Source organism: Festucalex cinctus, chromosome 8, assembly GCF_051991245.1.
Source record: "Festucalex cinctus isolate MCC-2025b chromosome 8, RoL_Fcin_1.0, whole genome shotgun sequence".
In the NCBI taxonomy this organism is placed as follows: domain Eukaryota; kingdom Metazoa; phylum Chordata; class Actinopteri; order Syngnathiformes; family Syngnathidae; genus Festucalex; species Festucalex cinctus.
This window is the reverse complement of record NC_135418.1, coordinates 4,802,501-4,818,798: the sequence shown is the minus strand read 5'-3', so window position 1 is coordinate 4,818,798 and position 16,298 is coordinate 4,802,501. Positions and strand designations below refer to the sequence as shown.

General features: G+C 40.9%; 1 protein-coding gene across 2 annotated transcripts in view; it reads left to right on the top strand.

Moving 5' to 3' along the window:
• The window catches only part of shq1 (SHQ1, H/ACA ribonucleoprotein assembly factor), an 87,708-nt gene that overhangs the window by 37,858 nt on the left and 33,552 nt on the right, over positions 1-16,298 (top strand). For both annotated transcript variants that reach the window (XM_077529764.1, XM_077529765.1), the window contains exons 9-10: positions 3,890-3,943; positions 5,168-5,291. In XM_077529764.1, the coding sequence (XP_077385890.1) occupies positions 3,890-3,943; positions 5,168-5,291 (178 nt within the window). The remainder of the gene's footprint in view (positions 1-3,889; positions 3,944-5,167; positions 5,292-16,298) is intronic.

Sequence of the window (16,298 nt, the reverse complement as noted above, 5' to 3'; positions counted from 1 at the left end):
GCATTGCTGCTGCATTGTTCTAACTATGGAAAAGTTGCTATTTTTAATTTCAAATGCCTTACCTTAAACAGAATCTCACATTGCATTGTACAATCTTCATCCTTTATGTCATACTTTGTGTTGTAAAACTCTAGAAATTGTCCACGTGGCAAACATCCTGAAATCTGTATGGGTTAGCCTGCATGCAACTTGGTACACTAGCTAGCGGCGAAGACCATACAGTAGATATAATAGCAATACAGCAAGCTGTGTGTTTGGCTGCAATAAGGACTCATTGAATTGTTTAGAGAATTGGATGCTGATTGGTTTGTTACAAACATCAGACATGCAGCTAATGACACAAGCCACATGTCATTTTATAATCAGGGCTTTAGGAGCATTGCGGGACTTGCTCAACAAAGCAGCCACACAGGGGGATATCTAATTGAACGGCCACTTCCTTGAAAATGTATGTTTTGCTTCTTTTTCTGAAAGAAAACGCAAATTTGTGTTTGCTTTATGTCAAATCACTGCAGAAGATGTGCCATGAAAAGATTCAGAACATCCTAGAAAATAACATCAGGTATGATTTCATATGTATTAGGGCTGTGCAATTAATCGAAATTCAATTACGATTTCGGTTATTACCCTCTACGATTACAAAATAGGCATAATCGTACAAAAACGATTATTAATAATAGTAGAGCTGAAACGACATTTCTGCCTCGGATAGCCGCTGAGATAGTCGTAGTCAAGCTAACGGCAGTATGCATGACAGTACACGGGGCTGTGAGGAACCAAATTGCAAAATAAATCTTCCTTTACTAAGTAGTATATGTACAGTATATCAATGCATTGTAGCACTTTTATTTTGAAATTGTTACCGGAAGCATCTCATCGGGGCTTACAGCGAGCTACCCGCAATGTTAGCCGTCATGTGTAACCTTAAACCGGACGCTAGTTTGTTCGCCTTTTCAGCCGCGTTGAGTTGATTAATGATGAACGAATCAAGTCATTTTAATGGCTCTTTAATGTAAACGATGGGAACCGAGCCTTTATTGACAGCGTTCAACGACAACGACAAGCCGCCCCCCGCCACCCCTTTCCCACAATAGTGCGCCGAGCATTCGCTTTCGGAGGGAGCGTCATCTTAGCATATTACCGTCAATCAAACAATTAACTTGTAAGTGGCTCGTGAAGTTCTGAAACATGCAAAAAAAAAACACAGCAAAAAACAAACAAACAAAAAAAACACTGCTCGCTGTGCGTGCCATTCATGTCAGAAGTGAAGAACACAACAACTACGGTGACAGGATCTGCCGGTGAAAAACAGCAACACCAGTGCGGTAAGCAAGGGGAGAGGAAAAGCTCGCCACCAAGTAGAAGTGAGTAACTACAGAGTAGATTTGATAAATGACAGCTAGACAGTCAAAACACGCTCACTGGTGCAGTGTGCACAGGTGCTGGCCAATGTATGTAGTGTTGTACATACACATTTATATTTTCCTGTGTTCTATAAAATTATGAAACCTTACTGAATGTTATTTTTTTTTAAGACTATTCCATATGTCACAATGAAACAATGAACGGCACAACCTGTCAAGCATCACTAGTCCTACAGAAGTGTACCGTAGATTGTGGTGTGAAAGTGGACAGGGATATTTTTCATGACTCACCCACAGCTAAAGGGATGACCTGCTGCTTAGTGGTTTAACAGCATGGTACTAAATAAATAGTCAAAAAGAAGTTTGAGTTTTAGTGATATTTTTACCAATTAGTTAGACAAACATGATCAATAAACCATGCAAAACTTTATTGTTGATGAAAATACACCTCGAGTCTGATGTACAGTGTTCCCTCGTTTTCCGTTGGGGTTAGGTTCCAAAAAATACCTGAAATTCGTGAAGCTGTTAATTTTATGTTTTAAATTTATTATACATGTTTTAAGGCTCTAAAACCCTGCACCACACAGTTTATACACTTTTCTTGAGGCATTTACACTTTCTCAAATTCTCTCTTGTTTAAACATTCTCAATGTTCAAACTTTCATCCATCCATCCATCTTCTTGACCGCTTATTCCTCACAAGGGTCGCGGGGGGTGCTGGCGCCTATCTCAGCTGGCTCTGGGCAGTAGGCGGGGGACACCCTGGACTGGTTGCCAGCCAATCGCAGTCAAAGTTTCATAAATGTTATAAAATAAGTTATTGCTGTGCGAAAAAAAACATCTTCAAAACAGCAAAGTCATGAAAAGTGAACCGCGTTATAGCACTTAATTTTTTTTAAAAACATGTCCTCTCTGATGCTGACAGACTGACTAATTTGCCGTTCCTAATGATCACTTATTAACAAACCAGGGTTACTTAGACTTAGACTTGACTCAAATGTGTTATTTATTTAGCTGACAAAAATTGTTATTGTGGGTCTGATGTCACTTTAGTTCCATTGAATAAAATCTATGGGAAGAGATTTGTCTAAAATCTCACTGTTTCAGAGGAAAATAGTTTGCTGACAAGCTTGTTGATTAGCTATCCAAAAATGAAAAGCAGTTGGTTGTTAATTACATGCAAATGTGTTTTTTGTCTTCTGTATTTATTACTTGTTTAACCAAAAAGTAGGCTATATACTGTACAGGTAAGTTTTTATTTATGTCCTAATACCCGATTATTCGCTAGAATTTTCAGTAGGATATCCGAATACCAAAATATTTGATAGCTGCAACCCTACTAATATTAATTTTGAGTTATTTTGAGGCACGCCCACACAAGTTATTTCACCAACCACCCCTGTCAAAACTAGATTGCACCCCACAAGTCATATTGCACACGCTGCACCCCAACTTCCAATTTTTGCTTACATAAATAATAATTTATTATTATAAAATCTGTTTGGTCCAAAATGAGCTTACATATATTTTTTTTTATTTGTCTTAATATTTTCAAATGTTTAAACATTTTCTTGCTTTGAAGAAAAACGTAAATAATCGTTTTGAATAATCGTGATTTCAATTATTACCACAATAATTGTGATTATTATTTTTTCCATAATCGAGCAGCCCTAATATGTATGGACTCCATGCACATTCTATTAAGATGTGTCAAGTGGCGTTCCGCATGGTTTAAGTCCATAACTGTCAAAATTGCACTTGCGTTTATTAAAAAAAAAAAAAAAAGTATCATGAAAAACAAAATGTCGGTTCCGGTGATGTCACCATTTGATCAGAGTCGAAAAATTATGATTCAATCATTAATTTGCCACGCCCACCCAAACGAATGTCTAAATTACCACCCATTCGTGCACAGCTCTTGTATTTATGTAGTGTGAATTTCCGCACACGCCGCATATTGTATATCTTTTAAATGTATTATTAAATTAATATAATAGATTAAACTGAATGTGTTATAATAATAATAATATTATTATTATTATTATTATTATTATTAGGGATGGGCGAATACCGATACCAGGTATCGGTATCGGGCCGATACCAGCCTTTTTTCAAGTACTCGAGTACTTGTAACGCAGACGAGTACAAGCGACCAATGGCAGAGGGGGAAGACATTAAGTGAGTCCTCCTTGCCTGTAACTGGCGCTAGCTTGCAGCAGTTTTTCACCAAAACTTCACCGGTTTGGAAATACTTCAAAATTGTGAATCTTAAACTAAAAGAGCATTTTTGTGTTTTATTTTGAGCGTTAAGACTATTGAAGAGTGACTGCGCTGTTTGTTTGTTTTTTTGTCAAAATTAAAGGAAATACATTTGTTTAAAAATATCTTTTAGTGTTTTTTTTTATTTGTCAAAATGTACTACTGGTATCGGCAGTTGGTTTCGGTATCGGTGAGTACTGAGGGTCTGAGTATCGTATCGGTCTGAAAAAAAGTTGTATCGATGTTTTGCCTGTCATGTTTTGCAGGTGGAGTCGCCGTGGACAATCAGAAAACTCAGTGGCACATTGTGTTGGCTGGAGGTACGTTTTCCCCCAAAATAACAATAAATGTAATTTCTCTGTTGTATGATTGATGAGATGTTCATAGTAATAAACAACAATAAAGGTGTATGGTGGCTTTACAACGCGCTATATGATGCATTCTGACTCAAATCCGAAAGTTCTGATTTGGTGTTCGTTTTTAAGAGCTCATTCGTTTCTCAGTTCGCGTCACACCTGATTCGTGCACAGCCCTACATACTGTGCTCTGATTACCTGATCTGTGATGATTTTAAAGTTGAAGATATTGAGAGACATGTAAGGTAACAAATTAGCAAATCATTGGAGCATATTCATGGGTACCGTACTTAGAAAAAAAAGCTTTTGAAGGGCAATTTGGGGTACGGTAGCGTAAAATACACGAGTGTGTGTTATTCTTGAGATGTTTTGGCAATCCTCTTCAAAAATGAATCACTGACCACAGCAAGGGGCAGTCGCTCTTCCTTTGTGGTGGCACCAGCGTAAACAACATTCTCCCATTGGTTCATCAGTCAGTCACATTCTTCTATGCCAAGCCCTACTTCTGTCCGGTTTTTAATGCATGCATGCACTCATTCTCCTTCTCATCCTTCTCCTTCTTCATCACTCCTTCTTCCCCTACTCTAAACCATGTCAGGCTCTTTATGTTCTTATTTTCATTCCTTCTTTCCTTTCCCAACGGATCTTTAAAGAACAATCCTATATTCGCCCCACACCCCCAAATCTAGTGCATTGTACTTGTCCTCAGTAGATTGCTGGTGTCACTGAGTGTTATGCATGCAGCAACAGACCTTATTTACACACCTGCTAAACAAGCCAGAGGGAGAGAAAGATCCCCGATGACACTCATGTCCCAGCTCACAGTGCACCCTTAATAGGCCTCAATGAAGGAGAATAATACACAAGATAAAATCTCTTGGCGCTGCTACCATTACTGGAACAATCTGAGTGTGGATGCAGTGTTTAAAGACAAGCAGCAATTAAGAGGCTAGTGTAGGAGCAGTGGGAGTTTGAAGCGCCTATTTTGTCAGCTCAATAAATGGAGGGGGATTGTTAAAAGTAATTAGCACTCCACTGACTGTGATGAACACCAATAGGAGCCTGTGTAAAAGTGAGAAAAGCCCCGCGGCCAAAATGTCTAGCTGAGCCAGTGTTTACTGCCATCTGCATCTTGATGTTATTTAGTGCTGGATATCTTTTGTGAGTGTCATGTCCTCTGTCCCACAGACTTACAGCTCTTTGCAGGACGTCCTGGTGTCATTTGGAAGAAGGGTTTTATGCTATCCACTCTACCGACACTTCGCCATGGTGTCTGCTGCTGTTTCTGACACGGCTGCGGTGTTACGGTCAGGTGAGTCGCTTGTGTGGGGTTGTTTCACATTGGTGTGAAAGCTTACTTGTTCCAAACTGGTGCTACATTTTTTTTCTTCTTCATCTTTTTAATAATCACAAAGAGAAAAAATGTAAGTAAATTATACTGTACTGGATTTGAATGTGAAGCAATGTTTCCATCGCATAGTAAAATGTCGCAATAGGAATATATACATGGTAAGATGTCAATTCAGCAAGTCCAGAATTTTCATATCCATTGCGCAATCGTTATAGCAAGTTATAGCAAGTGGTGGAAAGTAAAAGCAATGTTAAATAATTGCACTAAAATCCTTGGTGTACTGTATATGGAGCATTATATTCCTTCCACTTAGTAGGACATTGTTTTTTCTACCTTATTAGAGAGGTTCTAAAAATAAGGATTTAATCAATGACGGCTTGTTGGTGTTAATATTTCAAAGATCAGCTTAATCTTTAAATCGAAAGCCCTCCACGGTTAGATAAGACGTCAGTGTAAGCAATATATAGGTACAATCCAGCAAATGTCAAAAACTGATTTATGACCCCCTAGAACCAATCAGAGGCCGTTATTTTGAATTAAGCCCCGCCCCCTGCCCGCCCCCCAGCCAATCAGAAATCGTTATTTTGAATTAAGCCCCGCCCACTTACGCCTTAAGATCGGCTTTAAGATTAAAGATTAAGGGTTAAGTAGAGTATAAATCTATTAACGTATCAAGAAACTCAAAGTTTCATACTTTCAATTCTCTTAGTTTTAAAAAGAAGCAGACGTCTGACCAATAATGTCCACATGCAGTTCCTGCCTGAGATTGTGATTACATATTCTCTCCAGAAATCAGTATTTTTTAAAACTAGTACAATTATTATCTTTTTTAAACACAAAAAAAAGGTAAACAAATTTTCGCTACTCTGCCATACATTGTTCCGTCATCCAAAATGTATAATTTACAAATTGAATACCTTTGAATCAAATTTTTAGGTTTTACATTCATTATCAACATTTTAATACCCTAATTTACTTTTGTAGACAAAATTAGACTAACTTTATTGTGTTCATCCTACCAAAATTTCTTTATTACATTGCTATCAAATACAACGCACAAAACATCAACCGATTAATTTCACGCCTCACTCTATTTAAAATTAAAAATACAGACAAACTTATCACATTCTAATACCTACCATCCACATCCACATCCTTTGACCATTAGATGGCACCGTTCAGTCCATTTTTTTTTTTTTTTATTTATTAAAAAAAAAAACAACCAAGAAGCAAATAGATTAAAAAAAATTTAATATTCACAACACTTTAACTCGAATAAGAGAGCCTCGTACTATTTTACATTCACGCACCCACATACCCGATAGAGGCGCCGGGGGACGCTTCCTATCGCACGACTTAGTGTGAAGTATCACTAAGGTGGTGGAGCGCGCTTCCTGCACGACTTCAAAAGGCGGGGGTGTCCTTCCTGTGACATGATGTGAAGGAGAGCTATCAGTTTGATGAAAAGTTTTTTATCAGGAGGATAGACAGGAGTACGGAAGGGGAGGGGTGATGGGGTCACAACCTTATCTACCGGGCCTATATCACGACTCCGGGGTCTTGTAAGGGGGGAGGGCCGGGGGGTGCTTCCTGCAAGACTTCAAAAGGCGGGGGTGTCCTTCCTGTGACATGATGAAAAGTTTTTTATCAGGAGGATAACGATTTATGGTTAGCAGACGGTAGAACTATGGGGGGGTCTTACTAGGGGGGAGAGGGCCGGGGTGCTTCCTGTCACAATCTTGAATCACGGATGTAGTGGGGTCACCGGAAGCACATATGCACGGGGGGTGATGGGGTGTGAGGGGATAGGGGTAACCGGAAACATATGTTCACTGGCGGGCGGGAGGAGGGTGGGGGGACCGGAAAACATATGTTTGTTGGGGGTAGGGGTCATCAATCAAATTTTGACAGTTGCTGTTCCGACTCCTGATTGGCTAGGGGTATGATGGGGAGGGGGGACCGGAAAACATATGTTCGTTGGGGGGGTAGGGGTCATCAATCAAATTTTTGACATTTGCTGTTCCGACTTCTTTTTTTATTTTTATTTTTTTTTTTATTTATTTTTTTTTTAAAGAGCTCAGAATTGTTCATTCGGTAGTCTTACCGATTCAACGTCTTGTCATCATTGCTCTTTTTTTTTTTTTTTTTTTTTTTTTTTTTGTGTGTGTGTATGTGTGCGTGCGTTTGCGTGCGTGCGTTTGCGTGCGTGCGTTTGCGTGCGTGCGTGCGTTTGCGTGTGTGCGTTTGCGTGCGTGCGCGTGCGTGCGTGTGCGTGCGTGCAAATACGTATAAATTTATACTCATTCATTCACCTAAAACCTTATAAATATCCCATTACCCTTCGCCTTAACCAGGTACTTCAGAATCTTGCCAGAGTCGTGAGGTTTAAATGGTCAGGAGACCAGAGAAAAGGTCGGAAAAAAAAAAGAAATAAAGAGAAAAGAAAGGTAAATCAAAGTGAAATCCAGCACCGACCAAACACTTCCTGCCTTCCCCATGATTACAAAATCAAAGTCTTACGCCAACCCCGGAAGCCTCTAAATTCCAGCAAATTTAGCGAGATCTCAAGAGCCCAGAGGAAAAACTAAAGAGAGGAAGGAGGGAAGGATCGATAAGGCAGAGTGAGATCCATAGAAGCCAGTACATCCAATCCATCAAGGTGAAGTCCAGCACCAACAAGACCCCTCCTGCGTGGTTACAAAACCAGAGTCTTATGCCAACCCCAGAAACCTCATACTTCTAATAAATTAAGATCTCAAGTGACCAGAGGAAAAACTAAAGAGTGGAAGGAGGGAAGGATAGATAAAGCAAAGTGAGAACCACAGACACCAGCACCAACTGATTCAAGGGGCTGTGGGAGGGAGAGGGTACTTCTGTTGAGTTTCAGTAGATGCTGGTGCGACGGATCTGGCATGCATAAGGACCACCACCAAAGAAAGAAGCCGTCAACCGCGGTCCAGCAAAGCGAGCACTTCCCCCCCCCCCCCCCCCCCCCCGGAATCCCCAGGCCGCGGCAGCACCAAGGCCACCCCCAAGCCACCCGAGCGGACACCGGTCGGCGAGCCGACCCAGACACCCGGAACACCCCCGCCCCAGCCCCGGCCCACACCCCCGAGCCCAAGGCCGCAGAACGAGGCCCAGCGGGCCCCCACAGCGCCCCACCGGTCCCCAGCCCCCATCCCACCACGACCCCCCCGCACCCCACCCAAACCCGCCATCCACCACGACCCAGGCCCCACCACCCCCGACCCCCGAACACACCCCGACCCCCAGCACCCAACCCCCCACCCACCCATACCTCCACCCCCCCCCAAACAAGCCGCCCCCCCCCCCCGACGGCCGCCACCCCCCCCCGCGAACCCGGCCCCCCGCGAGAACCCCCCCCCACCCCCCAACCACCCCCCCCCCCCACCCCCCCGGAAACCGGCACCGGGCAGCAGCGCAGAGAGGGAAGATGTGCCCACCCCACCTCCAGCCGCGCGAGATTTGCACAGCGGCGGGAGGGGGGAAGCAGAGGAGGAAGCACCAGGGGAGAAGGCGGAACACCAGAACACCGAGCCCGGTGGGGAGAGGCCCCGGTCGTCACGCCAGAGTACTAGTGACACCTAACCCTGTTACTGAGTCCGCCAGCTCGCCGACTGGCGAGCTCTACTCTAACACCGTGAATGTGGCCCCACTCAGTGTATATACAAGTGTGTGCGTGTGGTGCATTAAAATTGGGAGCAGGTGAGTCGGAGCAGAGGGAAAAATTTTCCCCTACTCCGACACACCCGTATCCCCCCCAAAAAAATGAATATGTATATGTGTGGTGCATTAAAAAAGGGAATGGAGGGACAAAGTGGTGGGGCAGGGACACAAATGGGGGGGACCACAGCGCTGCCAGGCACTGCAGTCCATCCCCTCTGATGGCTCCCCGCCCCAACTCACCCCTCCCCTTGGACATGAAGTGCATTAAAATTGGAGGGGAGTTGAAGGGTGAAGACGGTGTTTCCACCCTTCCCCACCCCACCAAGAAATGTGTTGTGTGCCCTATGTGTATATTTACAAAGTGTATAGTGCAAGCTAGTGAAGTGAGTAAGAGGAGCGACCAGCGGGGCCTCACCCAACCCGGCGGGTGTAGGTGGCACGCCCGCCCCCCAGCACCCCCACCCCCACCCGCCCCCCACCTCATCCACCCGGCACCACAATGGGCGGACAGCCAGCGCAGCAGGGCTACCGGACAGCCCACCGGCCACCGGAGCCCGCCCGGGGCGCCAGGAGTTATACCGGAGTGGGGCAGGCCCCAAACCCTCGCCCGGCCCCCGGAGCCCGACGCCCGGAGCCCGACGCCCGGGCCGGGGAGGGAGCCCCAGGCCCAGGGAGAGGGAGGGGGAGGGGCCGCAGGGCAGACAGGGAAGGGGGGGGGGGGGGGGGGGGGGGAAGCGGGGAGAAGACGACAAGAAGGCGAAAGGGCGGCTGCAGGGCAGGAGGGGGGGGGGGGGGGGAGGAGGAGGGAGGGCGACAAGGGAAAAGGGACCGGGAGGCAGAGGAGGATGGGCGGGAGGAGGCGAGGAGGGAGAGGCGACGGGGGGGAGGAAGGGGGAGGGGAGAGGGAACCACGGGACACACCGGAGGCCCACCCACCCCGAACCGCGCCGCCGGGCACGGAGCAGCGGACCGCGCCGGGACGGCACCGCCCCGGGCACCAGGGGAAGCACCCCAACACCGCACCCCACAGGGGGCCCAGGGAGCGGCCAAGACGCAACCGCCACCGAGCAGACAACGGGGGGGGGGGGCAGAACCACCCCCGCCCGACCACAGGGGACGGCGTCAAGAAAATTGACTAATTAGCATGCAGTAACACCAAGTGTTGATGCTTAGTGCCCACTAGAAATAGATCTTAAGGAGTTAATGAGTATAGTGTCGTATAGTGTGGTATGCTCGAGCCCACTAGCAGCAACTAGGTTCCTGACTATATAAAAATAAAAACAATCAGATACAAAATACCAAATACAGAAGCAGCGAAAACAGAAGTTGTAACGATGTGGTGGCTCTCGTTAACAGGCAGAATCTTGGCAGGATTAAGTTGCCAAATTGAGATTAAAATATTCTATGTACATAGACCATATTTGTTTAAATCTTGATACTTGATTTTTATTTAAGGCAGAGATTTTTTCCATTGAGATATAATTTATTAGTAAGTTTAACCAGTGGTCGATATTTAGAGATTGTTTATTTTTCCAATTGACAAGGATTATTTTTTTTAGCAATAGTAAGGGCTATAAATATAGATTGAGATTGTTTACATGGTAGCTCAGTTATTGTTAAGTCACCTAGTAAACACAATCTTGGAGATAAAGGAAGCCTACAGTTTAATATATCAGCGAGCTTTTCCAAGATTTTAGTCCAGAAATGCAGCACTGGAGTACATGACCATAAAGCATGAAGATAAGTATCGGCAGTGTTTTGTGAGCACTGGAGACAAATGTCGGAGTCAGAGAGTCCCATTTTTTTCATCATATATTGTGTAATATATGTTCTATGAAGTATCTTATATTGGATAAGTTGCAAATTTGTCTGTTTGGTCATTTTAAATACATTTTCACAGATTTGGGTCCAAAAGTCTGGTTCCGGAACTTTAGACAAGTCTTTTTCCCATTTTAAAGTCGGTAAATACGTTTTATTTGTGTATAAAAATAACTTATATATTTTTGATATTTTCTTTATTGTTGTTGGAGAAAGCTTTATAATATCTTTAGCTAAGACAGGCAGTTGGAGCGTATCCTGAAGTGTTGGGATTTGTTTCTTAACCATATTTTTAACTTGCAGATAATGTAAGAAATTTCCCTTTTTTATTTCATATTTCTGGACCAAGTTTGTATACGATATAAACTTATTATCTGAGAAAAGATGATGAAGGTGTGTAATTCCTTTCTGCTCCCATAGGCTTAAATGGAACGACTGATTATTAAGTTGAAAGTCGGGGTTATGCCAAATGGGAGAGAGCCCACAGGGCGCCAATTGGGAGTTTGTAATTTCTAATGCCTTCCACCAGGCAGTCAGGGTGGCGGCTATCATTGGGTTTTTAAAACAATTATGTCGTCTTATTGATTTTGTAATAAAGAGTAAATCTGACAGTCTAAGATTATTACAATCCTTCTGCTCCAATTCCAACCAACAGTTAGTATCTCTGTTGGGTTGTGTCCATAGCACAAGATATTGTAGTTGATTAGCTAAATAATAGTACATAAAGTTTGGTGCCTCTAAACCTCCTTTAGATTTACTTTCCTGAAGAGTAGATAGACTAATTTTGGCTTTTTTTTTATTCCAATAGAATGTTATGATAGCAGAGTCCAGCGATTGGAACCAGTTAGACGTAGGTTTAAATGGAATCATTGAAAATAAATAATTAATCTTTGGTAAAACTTTCATTTTTATAGTAGCTATCCGTCCTATTAAAGAGATCGGAAGATTATTCCAGCACTCCAGGTCACTACGGATACTATCCAATAATGGTGAAAAATTTAAAGAAGTTAATTCAGTTAACTTAGGTGAAATTTTAACACCTAAGTATTTTAAATTACCTGTAGGAAAGGAGTAGTGTGGATCCTGACTTGTAGGATTCCATGAATTTTCTGTAATAGGTAATAATGTTGATTTTGTCCAGTTAATAGAGTAATCTGATAAGTGAGAGAATTTAGTTATTAATTTAAATGCTTCCCCTAGCGAGATAGCAGGTTCTTCTAAATAGAGTAATATATCATCGGCATATAGATTAATTTTATGTTCTATTGTCCCGGAGTGGATTCCTTGGATCCGTCTATCCTGACGTATAGCTAATGCAAGCGGCTCAATAAATATAGCAAATAATAAAGGAGACATTGGGCACCCTTGTCTTGTTCCCCTTTGTAAAGTAAAACTCTGTGATGTAATCCCATTAGTAGTAACTGTAGCTTTAGGAGAATCATATAATATTGAGACCCATTGAATGAATGACTCCCCGAAGCCGAATTTATTTAAGACAGCAAAGAGGAAGGACCAGTTAACTTTATCGAATGCTTTTTCTGCATCCAGCGAAATAACAACTGCCTTTTTATCATACCGCTGTGACATACTAATCAAGTTAAAGAGTCTCCTAATATTATTAGTAGAATGACGACCTTTAATAAAACCTGTTTGATCACTATGAATAATTGTCGAGATTACCGTCTCTAATCGAGATGCCAAGGCCTTAGCGATAATTTTAATATCGGTATTAATTAGTGATATCGGTCGGTAACTTGACGGGAGGGTAGGGTCTTTTTCTGGCTTTAATAAAAGTTTAATTGCTGCTATATTCATATCTTGACGTATATCACCTTTACTTTTAATTTCAGTTACTACTCTTAGAAATAATGGAGCAAACATTAACCAGAAATGTTTAAAAAATATAGCCGGAAAGCCGTCTGGACCAGGTGCTCTGCCATTAGGCATACTGTCTAAAGCACGATACAACTCATCTATAGTAAGCGGGGTATCGAGAATATCTTTATGTTCAATAGATAACTGAGGTATATTTAAGCTGTTTAGGAATTCCTCAATATATTCAGGGTTAGGTCTATTAATTTCTGTGTATAGATTTCGATAATAGTTATAAAAAATATGGTTAATTTCTTCTGGTGATTGTGTGCATTCACCATTTATATCTTTAATAGCCGTTATAAGAGATTTTTCCCGATTCCGTTGAAGTTGATTTGCCAGGAATTTACCTGATTTATTATTATGTTCAAAATTATTATATCTCAACTGTTGTATTATAAACTCTGTCTTTTTAGATAACATGTTATCTAACTGTATTTTTATATTCTGTAGTTCTATCCATATTTGATTATTTGGGTTTAATACATATTCATCAGTTAGTTGTTTAATTTTGTCTTCCAGGTATTTTTGTAATTTTTGATCCTGTTTCTTTTTATAAGTTGAATATGATATAATTTTCCCTCTAATTACCGCTTTCCCTGCTTCCCAGAGAAGAGATGGAGATATATTTGGAGAGTCATTTATTTCCAAAAAATCTGCCCACTCCCTTCTAATAATTTTATCAAACTCTACGTCTTTCAGTAATGAGATGTTAAAACGCCATATCGGGGGAGGTTTAAAGGTAGAGTCAATTTGTAGAGTGAGGGAGACTGGTGCATGATCACTTATAATTATAGAATGTATTTTTATAGCAGTTTTATCAACAATAGAATTATTTGTAAGGAAAAAATCAATTCTTGAGAATGATCGGTGCACAGCAGAGAAGAAAGTAAATTCCTTCTTAGTTGGGTTTTGAAGTCTCCAGCCATCGCTGAGGCCAAAATCCTCCATATATTCATCTATTACTTTAGCGGATCGTAATCGCCTTGTATATATCGTATTATTAGAACGATCTATTAACGGGTTCAAGACCGTGTTAAAATCACCTCCAATAATAATAGTAGAATTTGTTGCTAAATCGAGTAACCGAGAAAAAAATTCATGGAAAAAATCAGGGTCATCATTATTTGGGGCATATAAATTACCAATTGTATATACTTTATTAAATATAGTTACCTGGATAATAATATATCGGCCCTCTAAATCTGTTACTATATTATTTAGAGTAAAGAATAAATTCTTATGTATAAGTATAGAGACACCTCTTTGTCTACTATTATAGGAGGCAGAGTAAACTTGACTAAAATTTTTATCTATAAATAATTTTTCTTCTGATTTTTGTAAGTGGGTTTCTTGTAGGAGACAAATATCTGCCTTAAATTTTGAGAGATGGTCTAAAATTTTTATTCTTTTTGCCTGGGAGCGAGCGCCACACACATTCCAGGAGACCAGAACTAATTTCTGCATACAAGCAATATAGACTCAGTCTTATGTATACATCTATATAAGCTGCTTATTAATATTAACATATTGTAGGATAGCAAAAGAGTAATTAGGCAATTTATATAATTTATATAAAGAGAGAGATAGCAAGTAGATAAGTATAATAGTGAAGAAACGTGGGGGGAAGTGAGTGTGAAGGAAATCTGTGGGGGATTCAACATAACAATACACCAGTAAATGGTGACCTAAGCGAGATTATTATTATTATTATTAATTTATTTTTTTTAAGAATATATTTTTATATTATTATTATTATTATTACTATATAGCCTATGCATAATATAAATTCATATTCTATTTCGTAACCCATTATCCATACATATACATATACATATACATACATATACATATACATATACATATATATATACATATATACACATATACATACACATACATATACATATACATATACATACGTCAAATAATCACACAATGCTCGGCTCTACCAATTGTCAGTTAGAACAGCCAAGGGGTCGAGGTTGGGTTTCGGAATAGCTGGCCGTCGATATATAATTTATCAACGACCATCGAAGTCCGTTTACCCTCCTGTCTATTTTGTTTCATTATAGGAAACAGTACTTTTCGCCGCTCGTTTATCTCTCTTGGGAATTGATCATTCATCCCGAAAGATGTCCCTTTGAGCTCCCGTCCTTTACTTTTCCGACTTCTTATTGGCTAGGGGTGTGAGGGGAGGGCGTGCAGGAGGAGGGGTTGGGGGTCATCAATCAAATTTTGACAGTTGCTGTTCCGACTCCTGATTGGCTAGGGGGTGGGGAGGAGGGGCGGGGGTTAATTCAAAATAACGGTTTCTGATTGGTTGAGAAGGCGTAAGTGGGCGGGGCTTAATTCAAAATAACGGTTTCCGATTGGCTGGGGGGCGGGCAGGGGGCGGGGCTTAATTCAAAATAACGGTCTCTGATTGGTTCTAGGGGGTCATAAATCAGTTTTTGACATTTGCTGGATTGTACCTATATATTAAGCATACACTGGAAAACATTATCTGCTCTGTGATGATTTTAAAGCTTGTAAATGATAGCAAATGAAAGGCCTTTAAAACCCGGATTAACATTTCTGCACCTCATTAGGTATGAATGGAAGTTGATCAGGAGAGCCAGAGAAACAGCAAATGGTCACACTTTTCCTGATGATCACCTTACCTTGTTTGCGGCCCTCAAAGCATGTTGTGCACACTTAATCTGAAAATTGCTGTACTATCTGAAACTTCTGCCACATACATTAGTACTATATTTAGCCTAAATTTTGCCACGAATAATAAATACTGGGTGAAACAAAATTATTGCAACCCATGTAAGTGCATGTCATTTCTACAATTGATGATGGAAAAGCTTTATTTTTTTTTATACTAATTATTTTAACGATTGAATAAAAACTACAAACAAAAGAATTACATAATTATCACCTTACGCTGAAGGAGCAAAACAATGGACCAGATTTTCACCACTGTAAACACAAAGTCGATTTGCAAAACATTGAACACACTTTTATACATTAGACAGAGAAGTATGTCATAATGTCACTTCTTTGCGATTCCAAAGTACTGACTGACAAATCACCACACGCATGAGCCAGTTGATTAAACACAAGTACATTAGCTGTTTCAACACAATTGCTTTGTTGTAGACAAACTGATCAGGTTTGAAAACTAGAAAAATGCTTTCAGCCAAAATGAATTTAATTTAATTTAATTTTGTAGTGCAGTATTTTTGTCTATTTTCTGGGATTACAATGTTGGGACACGTTTTGTTGTGATTGTCTATATTGACTTATTTTGGTGATATGAAGAGAAATAAATTCTATTGTCAGTAGTGTGTAGCATTGATCTTTTATTTGATTCATTTACCATATTGTGTTTCAAACAGAGTTAAACCTAAGGGCGTGTGTATGTCATATGATAAAATAAGTTGGTTTATATACATGTGTTTATAGTTTTGACATGAGTGATTCATCTTGCACAGGATGTGAAATGTTCTGCATCTCGTGTTTATGATTGTGCTAATTGCGTGTAGTATTTTTAAAATCTGAGCCCTGTTTTCTATTTTGTTCTTAAGCAATCGTGAAAAAAAA